This window comes from Acinonyx jubatus, chromosome A2, assembly GCF_027475565.1.
Source record: "Acinonyx jubatus isolate Ajub_Pintada_27869175 chromosome A2, VMU_Ajub_asm_v1.0, whole genome shotgun sequence".
Classification (NCBI taxonomy): domain Eukaryota; kingdom Metazoa; phylum Chordata; class Mammalia; order Carnivora; family Felidae; genus Acinonyx; species Acinonyx jubatus.
The window spans coordinates 92260674-92279794 of record NC_069383.1 but is presented as its reverse complement, the minus strand read 5'-3'; the positions used below and the strand labels follow the sequence as shown (position 1 = coordinate 92279794).

The 19121-nt window shown below is 41.4% G+C and overlaps 1 protein-coding gene across 2 annotated transcripts in view; it reads left to right on the top strand.

Moving 5' to 3' along the window:
* The window catches only part of AMPH (amphiphysin), a 248408-nt gene that overhangs the window by 104795 nt on the left and 124492 nt on the right, over positions 1-19121 (top strand). For both annotated transcript variants that reach the window (XM_027071625.2, XM_027071623.2), the window contains exon 2: positions 4015-4095. In XM_027071625.2, coding sequence (XP_026927426.2) covers positions 4015-4095 — 81 coding nt within the window. The remainder of the gene's footprint in view (positions 1-4014; positions 4096-19121) is intronic.

The following is a 19121-nucleotide window of genomic DNA, read 5'->3' as shown; positions in this document are numbered from 1 at the left end:
TACATTCAGTCCTTGTATAATTGTATTTCTGACCGAAAGTTTTATCCCTGTTGAGTTTCTTCTTGTTAGAGAAGGTCTTTTTGTGAATCCTGATTCTCCTCATGTGAGATGTCCAATATGTGAGATCTCCTCCCCATGTATTTGTGACCCTAAGTTTATGCTGTTGATGAAATTAAAATAGGATGAGGGGTACCTGGGTGGCTCTGTCTGTTAAGTGTCCAACTTTGGCTCAGGTCATCATCTCATGGTTTGTGGGTTCGAGTCCTGCATCGGGCTCTGTTCTGAGAGCTCAGAGCCTGGAGCCTGCTTCAGATTCTGTGTCTCCCTCTCTCTCTGTCCCTCCCCCTCTCACTCTCTGTGTCTGCAGACTAAGAAATAAACATTAAAAACATTTTTTTTAGATTTAAAATAGGATGAGCTGGCTCCTGTGAGAATCAGCTGAAATAAGAGACAGAATTCCCTAACGTAGTGAATGGCTTGGAGAAGGTTCTCAGCAAAGGCCAGATCCTTTCTTGTCCCTGTCCCATGCCTTTTCTGTCTCCACTCTGTGGCTGCTGCCATCAAGATGTGGGTGTGCTGTGACCCAGAGAGGTCTGGGTCCCTTATTACTTTCAGTAGAAGAGAGAGTGTGGGATTATAGTATTGTCCAATCATAATTCCATCTCTCTTGGCACCTAGGAACAGTTTTTGTGGTTATTTTTTCTATTTTCATTATACTCTACAATTTCTAGAAATACAGATTGCAAGGCACTATGATTTAAAATTTAAATAACACGGGGCACCTGGGTGGCTCAGTCGGTTAAGCGTCCAACTTTGGCTCAGGTCATGATCTCACGGTTTGTGAGTTCGAGCCCTGCACTGGGCTCTGTGCTGACAGCTCGGAGCCTGGAGCCTGCTTCGGATTCTGTGTCTCCCTCCCTCTCTCTGTCCCTCCCCCGCTCATGCTGTGTCTCTGTTTCTCTCAAAATAAAAAAAAGAAACAAACATTTTTTAAAAAAGAAAATAGGGGCGCCTGGGTGGTGCAGTCGGTTAAGCGTCCGACTTCAGCCAGGTCATGATCTCACGGTCCGTGAGTTCGAGCCCCGCGTCAGGCTCTGGGCTGATGGCTTGGAGCCTGGAGCCTGTTTCCGATTCTGTGTCTCCCTCTCTCTCTGCCCCTCCCCCGTTCATGCTCTGTCTCTCTCTGTCCCAAAAATAAATAAAAGACGTTGAAAAATAAAAAGAAAAAAGAAAATAAAATTTAAATAACAGACTTTCAGGAGAGGGTCTGTGAAAAATCCCTTTCACAATTGTAGATACGCACCCTCGAAGCTGTGTCTTTCTTAGGGTACAGTGGCCTTCAGGAATCTCAGGTGAGAACGTGAGAATGAAGAGTTAGGATATGTAAGTCCCATTTGCTTCCCATAAGAAGGAAGAGGCTCTCTGTGAGTGGGGATAGGGGTGCCAGACCTCAAAAAGGGGATTTTCCGGAGAGTCTCCAGTAGGCCACTTAACTATGTGTTCCTGTTTCCTCAGCTGTCATGTGTGTAAAATAAGATGTAGCTAGGGGTGTTGTGAGAACGAAAGACGTGACAGGTAAATCACTTTCTCTGGTTTCAGGCACGTAGCGGAGACTCGATGAACATCAGTCTCTTTTCTCCCGCTGCTGAGACCACAGTGCCTTTGCACTGCGCGGACAGTGGGTGGGGGGCCGAGGTTGCCTGCTCAGAAGACTGACAGCTTTTCGTGGCTTTTGTGAACTGCTGACATTACATGAGGCGTTGCTTCTTTTCAAAGGCTCAACTACTCTAGGGGAGCCAAACATTTATGAAATAGTAAATTTTAAGAATTAGGGGGAAAGATCACATAGTAAATGCTAGGTACCTTTCCCCTGTTAGTTTTAGTGTTTATGTGTGTGGACACAGGTCATTTGGGAGACTTGACTTTAAAATGAAAAATAAATTTTTTTAAGTTTATTTATTTTTGAGAGAGAGAGCGAGTGAGAGAGTGAGCATGAGTTGGGAAGGAGCAGAGAGAGGGAGAGAGAGAATCCTAAGCAGGCTCTGTGCTGTTAGCATGAAGCCCGACGTGGGGCTCGATCTCACAGACCTGAGCTGAAATCAAGCATCGGACACTTAAGCGACTGAACCACCCAGGCACTCCTAAAATGAAAACTTTTTATTTTAAAAAAAAAAATTTTTTTTAACGTTTTTATTTATTTTTGAGACAGAGAGAGACAGAGCATGAACAGGGGAGGGTCAGCAAGAGGGAGACACAGAATCTGAAACAGGCTCCAGGCTCTGAGCTGTCAGCACAGAGCCCGACGCAGGGCTTGAACTCACAGACTGCGAGATCATGACCTGAGCCGAAGTCGGCCACTTAACCGACTGAGCCACCCAGGCGCTCCTAAAATGAAAACTTTTTAAAAGGTAGATGGAATAAAGAAGCAAGCAAGCACTTTTTTTAAAAATCATTTCTTTTTTTAAAAATTATTCATTAAAATAATTTTTTTTAAGTTTATTTATTTAGAGGGAGAGAGTGCGTGTGTCCACATGGGGCAGAGGGAGAGAGAAACAGAATCTCAAGGAGGCACCATGGTCCACGCGGAGCCCAGTGTGGCACTCAGGCTCACAAACCGTGAAATCATGACCTGAGTCAAAACCAAGAGCCAGACCCTTCACTTAGCCCCCCAGGCACCCTGCAACTTCTTCTTTCTTAAGTTATTTTGCTTTAGAATGCAGATCTGGGGGTGGATGGGAAGAGGTCTTGTAACAAGGCCCAGAATCCCTATGTCGTTGAAGTTCCTTCTTCTGCACGTGGGACCTGTGTGATTTTGCTTTGCTCTAACAGCAGTCATAAAAATAATAGTGACACTGTCTTGCATTTACACAACACTTCTAAGTTGATCCCGTTCTTACAGTTTTTCAAAAGTTAAAGATAACATTGTCATGTAAATAATTTTCAACTCATTAAGGCAGTGTTCGTGGGGGTTTCTTATGTTTTTGTTTTTTGGGTTTTTTTTCTTTTTCTTTTTTTTTTTTTTTTTTATTCTCGAATGACTTGGTGTTTTAGATACTACACGTGGGACTACTGAGTAGGGAACCCAGGTGTGGTTCTCAGGATCCTTCTGCTCTATGCCCAGGTAACTCTCTGCTGTGTCTGTGAGAGCACCTTCTCCTGTTACCCAATCCTGTGCTCCGGGAAGATGGAACCACTCCTGCCCAGTCCCACAATATGTAATGATTTTTCCAGTGATCTCTGCAGAGGCTCCTTCCTTGGTGGGAATGCAGTCTGCCACATTCCTGTCTGCTGGCATTTCCAGCACAGTTTGAGTCAGCTCGGCAGAGCATTCCCTGGTAACCTCGGCTCCTCCTAAGGGATATTGCTCACAATACTGTTAACCCTTCATGTTGCCTGTGACCCATGGTCTCTGATTTGTTACTTGTGAACCTGCCTTGTTTACATCACTGGACTCTGTGTTTCTCAAGATTAAGTACTGGGGCCTGGTTTCATTCATCTTTACATTTCTGGATCCTAGTGCTTAGCAGGGGGCTTTGCATATTCCAGGACATCACTGAGCATTTTATGAGTTGAAGGGCATATTCGAAGGTGGTGGGGGAGAATTTGCCTTGTGCCTGGCTCCAGTAATTCTAATACCATCCCTCAAAAGTAGGCTAAGTGTCTAGTAGAATAACTTTGGTTCACTGTTTCATAAACATCTGCGTACCTGTTACGTATCAAGCATCGTGCCAGATTGGACAAGACAAGGCACAGCCTTTCAGTAATGTACAGCTTACTGGAGGAAACATGTATAAATCGATACATGCAATGTAGCATTTGCTCAGCCTGTGAGCAGCGGAACTGTGGCTAAAATCCCAGTCTGATCACCCAGAACCCAGCGAGCCAAGATGCTTCCAGAACAGAAACACTAGCTATGTTGAGTGACATCTCAAGAGAGCAAAACAAGAGCCTTGCCCTGCCTATTATTCGAAGACACTGTTAAATCAAACCGTTTTTGTTTCCTTTGCAAACTAGGTCCTTCAGAAGCTTGGGAAAGCTGATGAGACAAAAGATGAGCAGTTTGAAGAATATGTCCAGAACTTCAAGCGGCAAGAGGTGAGTACAGTTTTCTAGTTTTCGGAGGGAGAAATGGGTTGACTGTGTCTGTGAACTTCTTTCTTCGGGGTTGGCATGCCAACCTGGGGGTGGCACTGCTGATTCTGTAGGCTCTCTTGTGATGGGCGAACGAAGAGGCAGGAGGCACTACAGGAAGAAGCTTTGTGCTTCAGTCGTAATCTCAGGAGATGAAGACGTTGCTGGTCTGGAGCTCTTCGATACAGATTATCGATCTAAAGGAAAGATGCTGTTTGTGGTGATTTATAGTATTGGTATAGTATTAGAGAAACAGTGGTTCAGATACCTCCCGCACAATTATTTCAATTGTTGCATGCTTCAAGATCATGCATTCTCAAGAGGGATTATATCTCCCCCAAGAGGGTGGAAAATGGTTCTTTGTGGGTGAAAAAAACTGTGTATATCACGTAAATAGATACATAGTGTATCTATGGTATTGAAATTTCGTGGGGGTGTGTGATGAGGAAAAATAGGTCTAAAATAGCTCCTTAAGGGAGATGATAATGAGGAAAAAGTTGAGAAACATGATTAGATTTCTGCTATTCCTTCTTTTTTTTAAGTTTATTTATTTTGAGAGACAGAGAGCAGGGGAGGGGCAGAGAGGGAGAGAGAGAGAATCCCAAGCAGGCTCCATGCTTTCAGCGCAGAGCCTGATACAGGGCTCGAACTCACGAACGGTGAGATCACCACCTGAGCTGAAACCAAGAGTTGGATGCTTAACCAACTGAGCCACCCAGGCTCCCCTGTGGTGTTTGTTCTTTTAATGGGCTGCATAAAGACACATGCATAAAGAAACGAACTCTTTCAGAAAATTATCTGTGTGTATCTCTAAGGCTTGGATAAGAATGGACAGAATATCCATTGGATATCTGGACAGAATATCACTCTTTAGAGAGCATGCATGAGGGTCAAGGTAGGGGAAGGTACACGTGGGGCCATCTGCAGTTAGAAGCCTCCCATCTGGAGATCATACTAGCCATGGGGTGGGAGGAAGGCTGCACCACCAGATTCTGGAAAATGGGGTTTGGACATGGGGATGATGTGAGGACACAGCTTTATTTTCTTGGTGTCACTGGAGCTACCAGTGTCCCCAGGATGTTGTGGCCTTGGGATGACGACAGTCAGTAATGTCAGATCATCACAGGTTTCTTTTTTATTTTTTAATGTTTATTTTTCAGAGAGAGAGAGAGAGAGAGAGAGAGTGAGCACAAATGGGGGAGGGGCAGAGAGAGGGGAACAAAGGATGAGAAATGGGCTCCTTGCTGACAGCAGAGAGCCCAATGCAGGGCTTGAACTCATGAACCCTGAGATCATGACCTGAGCTGAAGTCGGACAGTTAATCGACTGAGCCACCCAGGCACCCCGATCATCACAGGTTTCATTTTGTCCTGTTTGTTCCTGTTTGCAGATCTCAAATTGCAGAGATTTCTTTCTTCCATGTGTGTACCCGAGCACCCACTGTTTGTCTCCCTGCATCCATGCTATTTTTGTCCCTCACCAACATAGGTGGTAAAAATCCAGTAGGTATGGAGCCAGGTAGACCAGTCTCCATCAGAACACATTCCTGAAGGCCTCCAATTTCATCCCAAGACTAAGCATTGTCATGTGCAGAGAGACAGATACTCCGTTTACTGTGATAGCCATCTTGTTCTGTCTGAAAGTGACGATGGAGAGAAGGGAGTTGGAGAAGAAAGCCATGGGAGACAGGTAGAGCATATCCACAGAGAGCTTTGCATTCATGAAGGTAGAAGAGACAATTCTATAGCAATGTTGGATCTAGGCCCATAGACTATGTTGGCCTCCAGTCTCCTCCAGGAGAACAGATTCTCCACGTCTCCTTATGTTCTTATGCTGTGAGTTCTTGTACGTTTCTCCCTTGCACTTGGATCACACTCAGACACAGCACCATCTGGATTGCAGTGACTTCCCACAGAAAAGATGATCAGTCACTGCCCTGTTGCTTTGCAGGGTGATCCCGAATACCTGCTTTAAGGGATTGGAGTTAGATAGAAGTGATTCAGGTTTATAGATGTACCTGTCTGAGGATTTACACTCTACCCTTTGAAACTTTGTCTTCCTTTCGGGGGGGTCCCCGTGGAGCTGATTAGGTCTCTGCTGTTGGATTTTTTCTGTATCACTCTTATGGTGTCTTGATGCAGTTAGCGTCCCAGAAGGCTAACCTTGGGAAGCATCAAGTTCAGGAATGCATTCATGACTAGGAAGCAGTTTGCATTTTCCAATTACAGTGAATTCTTATTGGCTCTTTTTTGGACTTTGTTGAGCGGGCCAGGTGAGAATTATTTTTTGTCTAAAACACTAAAGGAAAGTACAGTTGGTCACATCATCAGCTCCATCGGTTACGTGCCACTAGCATCAGCAGCGTGAGGTGACCGTGCAATGCTGCTGTCTTCCGCTCCCATCACAAGATACACATTTTCTTAAATGGGTACTTTCTTTTAAAAAAATGTTTAGTGGGGCAGCTGGGTGGCTCGGTCGGTTAAGCATCTGACTTCAGCTCAGGTCACGATCTCATGGTCCGTGAGTTTGAGCCCCATGTCTGTGCTGACCGCTCGGAGCCTGGAGCCTGCTTCAGATTCTGTGTCTCCCTCTCTCTCTCTGCCCCTCTCCCGCTCTGTCTCTCTCTCTGTCTCTCAAAAGTAAACATTAACAAGAAATACTTATTTAGTTTTGAGAGACGGCAGGGGCAGAGGATCTGAAGCGGGCTCTGTGCTGACAGCAGGGATTTTTAAATGTTATAGACAAAATCATATGCTATCAATTCTTGAAGACCTTGGTCCTTTGTAGAATATTAGCAGATTTCAAAATCTGGGTAAAACTTCAAAATCTGGGGAAGTTTGAACAAGTAATTCTACCTTATAAGAATGAAACAATTACGTTGGCAATACAGAAATGGTATTACTCAAAGAGTATCTTAACCCCCTCTGTCTCCCTTTGAAAACAGTTTTGCATCAAAAACATCTTACATTTGCACATACTCATTTTGATGGCTTTTTTTTGTTTTCATCAGAAAAGATAAGTTTATAGTCATTTGAGTGCAATAAGGAGGGATGGTACCTTAACCCTGTCCGTATACTAGAAGGAGAGAAGAATATGCTGAGAAAGGTGTTTCTACATATACTTGTGTAGAAACTTTAACCTAGAAAGATGGCTCTACTAAGATTGTGGCGTCTCTACGAGGCCTAGTACTTTTAATGTTAACATAATGGCAAATCATTACTTTAATGGCAGAAGGCATCATCTAAAGGCGACAGACTCTGAGGATATTATCTGACCCAGGAAATCAAGATTTCATGTTTTTTTCTGTGATAATGTTTTTCAAATCCGAAAAGATACTACTTGGGGTATAAAATGAACTATATTTGTATTTGTGCACTATAGTATGGTAACTTCATCATGCTTAATTAGTACTTAATCCAGAGTAGATTATTCTAGAATATTCTAGAAAGTATTCAGACATTTTTGGGCTCTGATGATCTTACTTTTAAATTCCCTGTAGTAAAATTCTGAAAGTCCTCATAGTGATTGATGTATGCCCTGATCCTTCATGTTGGAAACAAAGGTGGCATCAGGATCTGTGTTTGAACTCAAGCTTGAAGCTTAGCCTTTATCTTATTCCAACCCCAGGTTTTTCTTTTTGATCACAAACCTCTTTTCCTAAAAGGTGGTTTTTGTTAGACTGAGAGCATGGGTGAAGGGTCTGTGTACAACTGTCTCAGTTGTCCATTGGGTTTCCCCATTGCTGTGCTTTTCATGGTCCAGATTTCCTAAACTACTCAACTGGGGCCAAGAGGAAAGGGAGAGAAGGGGGAGAGCAAAAGGGAATAGAGTGAACTCTGCAGAGAGCTTGGGATTTTCCATGATGACGAGTACCAAAAAGAGCAAGAATTATAGAAATCTATCCAGCAGCAAGAACAAAATCTGACTTCCACATGTCCTCCCCAAAGTGTTTTTTTTCCTTCCTTTTTATTTTGCCTGTCTTACCAAAGCTGCTAATGAGTAGCAGAATTGACTGGTGTGAACATCGCCTACTTTCATCTGGCTGCCTGCTGCCGATTGTGTTAATGAGCAGAGAGAAGGTCCCAGAGAGGAAAGAAGGTCCTTGGCCTTTCTCCCTCCTTCTTGCTAATAAACTTGCCATTAAAATGCCATGCTTATGGCAACTGTGCTAACTGCAACAAGAATTGAATAACTTAGGGGCTGTGTGGGCTCAGATTACCAACTCTTTGGTCACATTTCAGTGAGTACGGCTGTGAGCACCCAACTGGACTTACAGTCCAAGAATAATACTTCAAATATTCCAATTAGTATTCATTATCGTTATTATTCCAATTATTAGAATCATCCAGTGACTGAAAGCTGGAGTCGTGTCTTCTCCTTACTAATCTCTTCTCAGCACAGGGGACCTGTGTGGCTGCTTTCATCCTTTTATGTCTACGGGATCGAGTGCTTTGCACATAAGCTTTAAAAATACTTGTCCTACATCCCCAAAGGCAAGGGAATTAAAAGCAAAAATGAACTACTGGGACCTTATGAAGATAAAAAGCTTCTGCACAGCAAAGGAAACAACCAACAAAACTAAAAGGCACCCAACGGAATGGGAAAAGATATTTGCAAATGACATATCGGACAAAGGGCTAGTATCCAAAATCTATAAAGAGCTCACCAAACTCCACACCCGAAAAACAAATAACCCAGTGAAGAAATGGGCAGAAAACACGAATAGACACTTCTCTACGGAAGACATCCGGATGACCAACAGGCACATGAAAAGATGCTCAACGTCGATCCTCATCAGGGAAATACAAATCAAAACCACACTCACATATCACCTCATGCCAGTTAGAGTGGCCAAAATAAACAAATCAGGAGACTATAGATGCTGGAGAGGATGTAGAGAAATGGGAACCCTCTTGCACTGTTGGTGGGAATGCAAATTGGTGCAGCCACTCTGGAAAACAGTGTGGAGGTTCCTCAAAAAAATAAAAATAGACCTACCCTATGACCCAGCAGTAGCACTGCTAGGAATTTATCCAAGGGATACAGGAGTACTGATGCATAGGGGCACTTGTACCCCAATGTTTATAGCAGCACTCTCAACAATAGCCAAATTATGGAAAGAGCCTAAATGTCCATCAACTGATGAATGGATAAAGAAATTGTGGTTTATATACACAATGCAGTACTATGTGGCAATGAGAAAGAATGCAATATGGCCCTTTGTAGCAACGTGGATGGAACTGGAGAGTGTGATGCTAAGTGAAATAAGCCATACAGAGAAAGACAGATACCATATGTTTTCACTCTTAGGTGGATCCTGAGAAACTTAACAGAAACCCATGGAGGAGGGGAAGGAAAAAAAAGGAGGTTAGAGTGGGAGAGAGCCAAAGCATAAGAGACTCTTAAAAACTGAGAACAAACTGAGGGTTGATGGGGGGTGGGGGGGAGGGGAGGGTGGGTGATGGGTATTGAGGAGGGCACCTTTTGGGATGAACACTGGGTGTTGTATGGAAACCAATTTGACAATAAACTTCATATATTGAAAAAAAAAATACTTGTCCTACCTAGGGCATCTGGGTGGCTCAGTCGGTTGAGTGTCCAAGTTTGACTCACCCATGATCTCCTGGTTCCGGGGTTCGAGCCCCACGTTGGGCTCTGTGCTGACAGCTCAAGGTTTGGATTCTGTGTTTCCCTCTCTCTCTGCCCCTCCCTTGCTCGTGCTCTGTCTCTCAAAAATAAATAAACATTAAAAAATTTAAAAACAAAAAACAAAAAACACTTGTTCAACCTGAAGCTGAACCTAGTGACAGGAATGATCATTTTGAGCACTCTCTTAGACCATGTTTTTATTTCAGGGATGGAAAAGATGTTGAATATGTGAATTTTTGCAAGCAGTCCCATGACATTTTTTAATACATATGCATATAAGTAATTAAAAATAAAACTTAACAGAATAGAAGTTTTTAAAAATGTAAATACAAATATACTCCCACAGTGTGTTAATGTGTGAATAAAATTTTTATTTATGGCAAATTGCATTTACATTTGGAAAATTTTTGCAATTTTCTTGAACACATAGGCCCAGCAGTTACCTTAGAGTTATTTCTTTTTACTACAGATAACCATGATCTGAATATGTTAGTGTATCCACCTTTTATTTATTTATTTATTTTAACTGTTTATTTATTTTGGGGGAGAGAGCGAACACAGGTGCAAGTGGGGGCGGTGCAGAGAGAAAGAAAGGAGAGAATTCTAAGCTCTATGCTGTCGGCTTAGAGCCTGGTGTGGGCTTGATCCCATGAACTGTGAGATCATGACCTGAGCTGAAATCAAGAGTCAGATACTTAACCAACTGAGCCGCCCAGGGGCCCCTTTTATGCTAACAGTGACCTTTCCTCTGAAGTAACCACTGCCTTGATTAAATGTGAGCCCATCCATCTGTCTGAGATAATGATCCAATTCTAAAGGACAGCATCCTACCTCAGAGTGTGGAGAACCTCAGCTAGCCTACAGAGCCTCCTGTCCGGTCATCAGACCTTTTGGGCTTTGAGTAAAAACTTCAAGTGGCGAGTTTTGTGCCCACCAGAGCAGCAGTTTTCAAACTTCAGCTGCATCAGAATCACCCAGAAGGCCTCAGGACAGCACAGATTGCTGGGCCCCACCCCTGAGCTGCTGATTCAGTAAGTCTGGGGTAAGGCCTAGAAATGTGCATTTCTGACAGGTTCCCAGGAGATGCCAGTGAGGCTGTTCCGGGCAACAAATTGAGGACCTGTGCTTTGTTTCTATTCATATACTTTTTTTCAACCACTTCCTCTGATGAGTTCTTGAAGCTTCTAACCCTGTGTTTGATATCTATTTTAGTATCTTTATGACAAAAGACGGCTAGAGATTTGGTGGCCATGCCCAGAATTATCTGCGATCGGCGTAACTGAGGTCTACCGCGAGGATCTTATCTCTAGCGGGCACGATTTGGGGTACAGGGGCAGAGTTCCCTTCTTCCCATGGCTGTTGATCCTGGAAACTGTATGCCTTGTGAAAATACAGGTGCCCCTGCAAGAGAAAAAATATGTGCTGCTCAGACTTAATCAGGATGAGTTTAATAAGGCTTTTTTTCCCCAGATACTCAGGCTTAATAGGAGAAAGTATAGAAAGTATCAGAACTCTAGATACAGGATCCTGAGAAGAAATGAAGTGTTCTTATCGGCAGTGGGGCGGGGAGGGGTGTCAAATGCAACGAATATAAGACCTTGAAAATAAAATCTTTCAAGCAGCTGAAGCAATGCTGGCAGGGAAATTTATGGCATTACATGCTTACATTGGAAACAAAGAAAGGAAACAAATCAGTGATCTAAGTTCCAACCTTAAGAAACTAGAAAAAGATGAACAAAATAAACCCAGAGCAAGCAGAAGGAAGGAAATACAAAAGAGCAGAAATCAATGAGAGTGAAAATCGAAAGCAATAGAGAAAATAAATGAAATAAAAAACTGGTTCTCCAAAAAAATTAATACATTTGATAAATCTTCAGCACAACTAAATCCCCAAATAGACTCAAATCATCAATATCAGGAATGAAACCAATGGTATCACTATAGATCCTGTAGCCAGTAAAAGGACAACAAGGAAATACTGTGAAGAGATTTTAAGTAATTAATTTATTTTTAGCAGGGACGGGAGAGAAGAGTCACCCAAGAGAATGACATACGCAAAAGCCAGAAGTTCAGGAGAAAACCACCTTTGAAAAATGGCGTATGATTTAATAATATTAATGCTAAGAGCTGAGTCAGGTGCGTGAGGGTGGAGATGAGCTGGCCAAATAAATGGGCGTGTAAACCTGTAACACAGTGTCAGTAAATCAAACCTAGCAATATAAAAAGAATTATAAGAATGACCAAGTAGGATCTATTCAAGATATATAAGGCTGGTTTAACATATCAAAATCAATCAGTGTAATCCACCATATAAACAATGTAAGGAAGAAAAAAACCTTATGATCATACTAATTGAAGTAGAAAAAATATGTGACAAAATCTAACACTCATTTGTAATGAAAATGCTCAGCAATTTAGGAATAGAGGGGAATTACCTCAACTTGATAAAGAGTATATACAAAATAACTAAGTCTCACACTATACTTAATAGCAAAAGACTGAATGCTTTTCCCTAAGATTGGGAACAAGTCAAGGATGTCTGCACTTGCCAATGCTGTCCAGTATAGAAATGGAAGTTCTAGCAAATATAATAAAGAAAGAAAAAGGAAATGCAAGGCACACAGATCAGAAAGGAAGATATAAAACCGTCCATTTGCAGATACATTGTGTATATAGAAGATCCCAAGACTGCAACCAAAAACTCCTAGAACTTATAAGTGAGTTTAGCTGTGTCACAGGATACAAGATCAGCACCCCAAAATCAATCATACTTATATCCATTAGCAATGAACATGTGGAAATCAAAGATATATAAACATAGTAACATTCTAAAGAAAGAAAATATTTATGTACACACTTCACAAAATACATACAGTATTTATATGCTGAAAATTACAATATGCTAATGAAAACTCAAAGAACTAAATAAATGAAAAGATATACCATGTTCATGGATTGGAAAGTTCAACATAGTAAATATGTAAATTATAACCAAATCGGTCTGTAGGTTTAATGAAATTTTATGTAATTCTTAGCAGCAGCTTTTTAAAAGACATACACAAGCTTATTCTAAAATTTATATGGAAGCATCCAGACCCTAGAATAGAGACAAGAATAAAGAGAGAAGAATCCATTCTATTTCAATATTAAATCCTCTTATATTGCTGCAGTTTGATATCAGCAGAAGGATAGATACATAAGTAATGGAACAGAACAGGTAGCCCAGAAATAGAGCCACACAAATACACTCAACTGATTTTTGAAAAAGGTACAAAGGCAGTTCGATAGAGGAAAGAAAGTCTTTTCAATAAATGGTGTTGTAGTAATCGGACATCCATAGACAAAAAAATGAACCTTGACCCAAACATGCACCCTTACGTAAAATTTAACTCAGAATGAATCAAGAACTTAAATGTAAACATAAAGTTTTAAAACTTTTGGAAAAAAGAATAGGAGAAAATCTTCAGAATGTAGAACTTACCAAAGAGGTTTTTAGACTTGACTCCAAAAGCACAGTCCAAAAAAGGAAAATTTGATAAGTTGGATCTCATCAAAACCAGAATATTTTGCTCTATAAATGAACTGTTAAGAGAATAAAAAGATAGGTATCTGGAACATAGAAAGAACTCTCAAAACTCAGCAGCAAAAAGCACAAACAATCCAGTTAGAAAGTAGTCAAAAGATATGAATAGACATTTACTGAAGAGGATATCTGGATGGCAAATAAGCAATTCATAAAATGTTGAACCTAGGGGCGCCTGGGTGGCTCAGTTGGTTAAGTGTCTGACCCTTGGTTTGGGCTCAGGTCATGATCTCACGGTTTGTGAGTTCAAGCCCCACATCAGGCTCTGTGCTGACAGTGCAGAGCCTGCTTGGGATTCTCCCTCTGCCTCTCTCTGCCCCTCCCTGACTTGCTCTCTCTGTCTCTCTCTCAAAAATAAATAAGTTAAAAAAAACAATGTTGAACATATATTTAGCCATCAGGCAAATGAAAATTAAAATACAGTATCATTATATACCTCAGAATGGCTAAAATAAAAATTAGTGATAATACTAAAGAACATCAAATGTTGTCAAGGATGTGGAGAAAATGAATTACTCATATCTCGGGTGAAATGATACAGCCACACTGGGAAACATTTTGACCATTTCTTTAAAAATTACAGGGGCGCCTGGGTGGCGCAGTCGGTTAAGCGTCCGACTTCAGCCAGGTCACGATCTCGCGGTCCGTGAGTTCGAGCCCCGCGTCGGGCTCTGGGCTGATGGCTCAGAGCCTGGAGCCTGTTTCCGATTCTGTGTCTCCCTCTCTCTCTGCCCCTCGCCCGTTCATGCTCTGTCTCTCTCTGCCCCAAAAATAAATAAACGTTGAAAAAAAAATTAAAAAAAAAAATTACAGCTATCATCTAACCCAACAACTGCGCTCTTCCACATTTATCCCAGAGGAAAGAAAACTTAAGTTCATACAAAAACCTATACACAAATGCTTGTAGCAGTTTTATTTGTAATAGCCCTAAATTGGAAACATCCCAGATGTCCTTCAAGAAGTGAATGGTTAAACAGACTGTTGTATTTCCAAAGCATGGAATATCACTCACCAATAAAAATGAAGTTACTGGTAGATGTAGTAGCCTGGATGAATCTCTCGAGAATTATGCCAAGTGAAAAAAAGGTTACATTTTATATGATTCCATTCATGATATTTTGGCATGACCAAATGGCAGAAATGGAGGAAAGATTAGTGGTTGTCGGGGGTTAGGGATGGGAGAAGGGAGACTGGTGTGGTTATATTAAGTTAACACAGGTCATCCTTGTCCTGGTGGACCAGTTCTGTGTCCTAACTGTGACGATGGATACATGAAATTATACATGGGATAAGGTTGTGTAGAACTAAATACACATGTTTGCATGAGTACAAGTAAAAAGTAGGGGAATAGGACTGGTGGATTCTATCTATGTTTTGATATTGTTCTTACTATAGTTGTGCAACATCGGAACTGCGGACAGGATACAAAGGATCTCTGTATTTCTTTCTCCAACTCAATGTGACTGTGTATAATTATCTCCATAAAACTTTCTGGTGAGAAACATCCCCTTTCACACCTTTACCCAGAAAAAGTTTACTGCCTACTGCTTGTATCAGATAAAGGTGCTCTACGGTAAAAGCCAGAGACTCATACTGTTGTAGAGCTGGGGAGGGAACATAAATGAGCGAAGTAGACAAGTAGTGAAACAGTGAGTGGTGAGGACTGGGCTGCCTTATAGGATTCATAGGGTGTAAAAAAGCAGCTGTCAGCTCCAGCTCACATCTGTCACATGAGAATGTCACCCAGGTTGCCACATCTGATTTCCTAGAGATCAAATCCATATTTTACATGGAATCTCCCCAATTGGTTTTGTATGTTTTATTTTTTAAAATAATTTTAATCTCACTAGAAGTTATAAAATGGTACACAGAACTGTTGTATACCCTCAGATTTCCCAATCTCTTTATCATTCTGTCCATCCATCCATCCATCCATCCATGCACATGTTACCTATCTAATATACAAAAAGGACACTCTCCTACAAAACCACAGCTAATCCATCAGAATTAGTGAATGACCATGAATCCCATATTACCACCTAATTCACAAACCCCAGATTTTGTCTATGGCAAAACTTTTGATCTGAGAAAGACCCGGAGAAAGACCCGGTTAAGGGAATGAAAAGACAAGCTACAGACTGGGAGAAATTACTTGCAACATATTGTCCACTTATGTTCTTCAAGGTCTAGGGGCCACTCCAGGGTCATACTGACATTTACTTGTCAAGTCCCATTAGCTTCTTTAAATTTGGAGACATTCTTCAGCCTTTCCTTGTCTTTCATGATCTGCAGATTTTTGAAGAGTACAGAGCAGTGTTTATTTGTAGAATGTCCCTCGACTTAGGTTTGCCTGATAATCTCTCAGGATGAGCTTCATGTGATGCCTCCTGGCAGGATTTCTACAGAAGTGATGCTGTGTTCTTCCCAGTGCATGATTTCAGGATGCACATGATGTTGATTTTTGCCTTTACTTTGGATATCCACTTTTATCACTTGGTTAAAAAGAGGCTGCCTGCCAGGTTGCCCTAGTGTTTAGTTTTAAATTAGTAAGTACCTAAGAAGTATTTTGTGGGGATATGCTTTGAGACTCGGTAAATCACCTATTCCTTCTGAAAAGTTTCGCTACTACTTTTATCTGTTGAAGCTTCTTGTCTTAATCAGCTGTTACTCTAATGGTTGCTAAATGGTGATTCTCCCCGTCCCCTGCCCCAATTCCTTCAACACTTATTAGTTAGCATTCTACTCCTTGGTAAAATGTTCCCTTCTCCTCTAATTATATTAGTATGGACATAGAGATTCCTACTTTATTCAGTGGGTTGTAATACATTATTATTAGTTGTTTTGCAGCACAGTTGCCCTAAATTTGGCCAGTGGGAACTGCCAGTGGTGACTCCTGTGTCCTTTATACATGTCCCCATTCTTTGAGAACATTTTTTCCTTTTTCTTTTCTTTTCTTTTTTCTTTTCCAGCTTCATGCTGTGCCTGTCCTCCCCAGCCTTCAATGAATGGTTTCTTAGGAGACCTGGTCTTTTTTTTCCCTAAGTCGAGAATGACATTTAGAAACCAAGACCTGAGTGCTGGGTATATTCTTTGCTTTTAGGGTATCGTGCTTCTATAAGTCTTCTAACTGAACAGAATAAACACACATAAACTTATTACACGCTCTCTGTATTTTTTCATCTCTCTGAAACCATGATATCTCCAATTACAATTCAATATCTCCTGCTTTTAGTCTTCTCTCTTTTCATATTTGTACCTCCTTCTTTGAGATGAGCCATCTGGCTTCCATTATTCCCAATATATATTTATTTGTGTGATACACTTTATGTAACTAGTCTCCTGACCATGTGGGCTAACTTCTCGTTTCCTGTGTTGTACCAACCAAGAGTGTTCTCTGCTATTTGGCTGGGGCTGATTCACATCAGCCTGCACTTTGCCCCTCCTCTGTAATCTAGGATGGTTGGCCAAGACTTATCACCCACTTGGCACACCAGTAGAGCTTTCCCCCCTGTCTGGTGGTATGCCTGCCTGCTAGGAGTGCTCTGTCCTGGCTTCTGGCACCTGACTTCTGACTGTTTCTTCCCTACCCCCACTAACTTTGGCCGTACACCAGTGGAAATAACTCAATTATTAAATGTTGGCACTGATTCAATTTTATAATTGGGTCTATAAAAATATCCATGTCTATGGGATGACCTATGGGCTACATTATACCAAATATATAAGTATTGCTATACGTGTAAGTATACTAAATAATAAGCATTATTAATGTCCTAAAGGAAAGGCAGCAGTTAATACAGTCTGTTAACTTATTGGACACTCTTCTTTTTAGACTTTAATAGAATGACAGTTATCAGTTAAAAATATGTGGTTTGTTTGTATTGTCCCTAAAGAATAAAAATGTGGTTCCTTTACATCTTATTAGGAATTTCTTATGAGAAGTGTAATAAGACATTCACAGGGTGGTTAAAATTGACCCTAATTACCCTGGATTGTGGCCACTGAAGTAAGTCATGGAGGAATTCTCTATCCTGGGATGAGGGCTCACTCATTCCAGGGCACCTCTGGTACAAATCACAGGTTGATTATTTATATAACATTTTCCTCCTGTTGTCTGCTTTTAATACTTTCATTTAAAATAAACTTTATTCTAGGTTATGTGTTTGAAAAGAAATCATTTGTTCAGGGCCAGGGCCACCATATTTAATTTATGTTAATGTAGAAATAGGAGGGCTCTTTAAGATTGCAGTGGCCTAACTATTTGAAATGCCATCATGACCTTCGTGAACGCTATTAAGTGTGGGATACGGGGCTAATTCTTCACATTCAGTTTATTGCCCATTGGTTGATATCCTTTAGCAAAACATAACAAGGTTTAAATTGGATCAGACTTACCTTTGGGTCCTTTATATAATGGACAAAGCTGTCAAATGGAGGGAAAGGAAGTGTTTTGACGCTGGATGAGGACCTGCCAAGGTCTTAAGTGGGCATGGTAGACCAGCAGGACAGAATTTTGGTGACCTTGCAGCAGAGTGTGTAAGAGAAGCTCCTACCAAAAGTCATGCCTTCTATGAAACCTGTCCAACAGAGAGTGAATAGTCTATAGAGCAAGAAAGCAGCATAGAAATGGGGTGGTGAAGGGGCGCCTGGGTGGCTCAGTCAGTTAAGCGGCCGACTTCGGCTCGGGTCATGATTTCACGGTCTGCGAGCTGGAGCCCTGCGTCGGGCTCTGTGCTGCCAGTTCAGAGCCTGGAGCCTGTTTCAGATTCTGTGTCTCCCTCTCTCTGACCCTCCCCCATTCGTGCTCTGTCTCTCTCTGTCTCAAAAATAAATAAACGTTAAAAAAAATAAAAAAAAAAAGAAATGGGGTGGTGAAAAGTTTTTTTTTTCTTGAATGAAGTATAATAAAGCAAGAGTGATACGTGGAGTGGTGTGTTAATACTCAATCTGCACCTACCCAAAAACCTCTCTACGAGTAACTCTCTCTGTTCTTTAAAACATGTCTGACTCCATACATTCTAACTCAGAAAAATCTCTGACCTGTCTGGAGTAAGTCCCTTAAGTGAGCCTTTTAAGAATATGTATTAGCACAACTTTGAGAAGATTCTGCTTGGTTAGTCTTTGTCTTTTTATTCCGTTCCCTGTTTTGTAGGGCATGAATTGGTTTTTGTTTTTGTTTTTAGGTTTGTTTATTTTGAGGGAGATAGAGAGTGCATGGGGGAGGGGCAGAGAGAGAGGGAGAGAGAATCCCAAGCAGCCTCCGCACTCTCTCACATTTTCTCACTAAACCTTTCTTTAGCCTTCCTCTGATTTTATCATACTGTTTCTTATAATATTTGATCACACTGTCCCTTATAGTATTTGGCAGAAACAGCCTATCAGTGATATAGATGGCAATTGTCTTTAGGTACCACATTAGGGAGGCTGGTTCGAATCCAGATGCTGTGGTATAATGAAAGGCAGAAAGGAAGTTGGTAGAGTGAAGAGTTGGTGGCCTGTGTCTGGTGGTGTCCTTTAGGGACTAGACTGCTTACTTCCAAGCTCTTCTTCCAGTTCCCCCACTGCAAGCGCTTCCTTGGAATTGAACTGTCCTTGCCTGATCCGCCATCCCCATGTGTTCAAATCCCACCTTCCCTTACAGTCAACTTACACGGTATTTCCTACCTGATGTCTTTCCAGTCTCCTCAGTCCACATCTCTCTTCCTCTGTATACTCCTGTAGTATATTTCTTTTGTACTTCATCTGATAACTCTTGTTC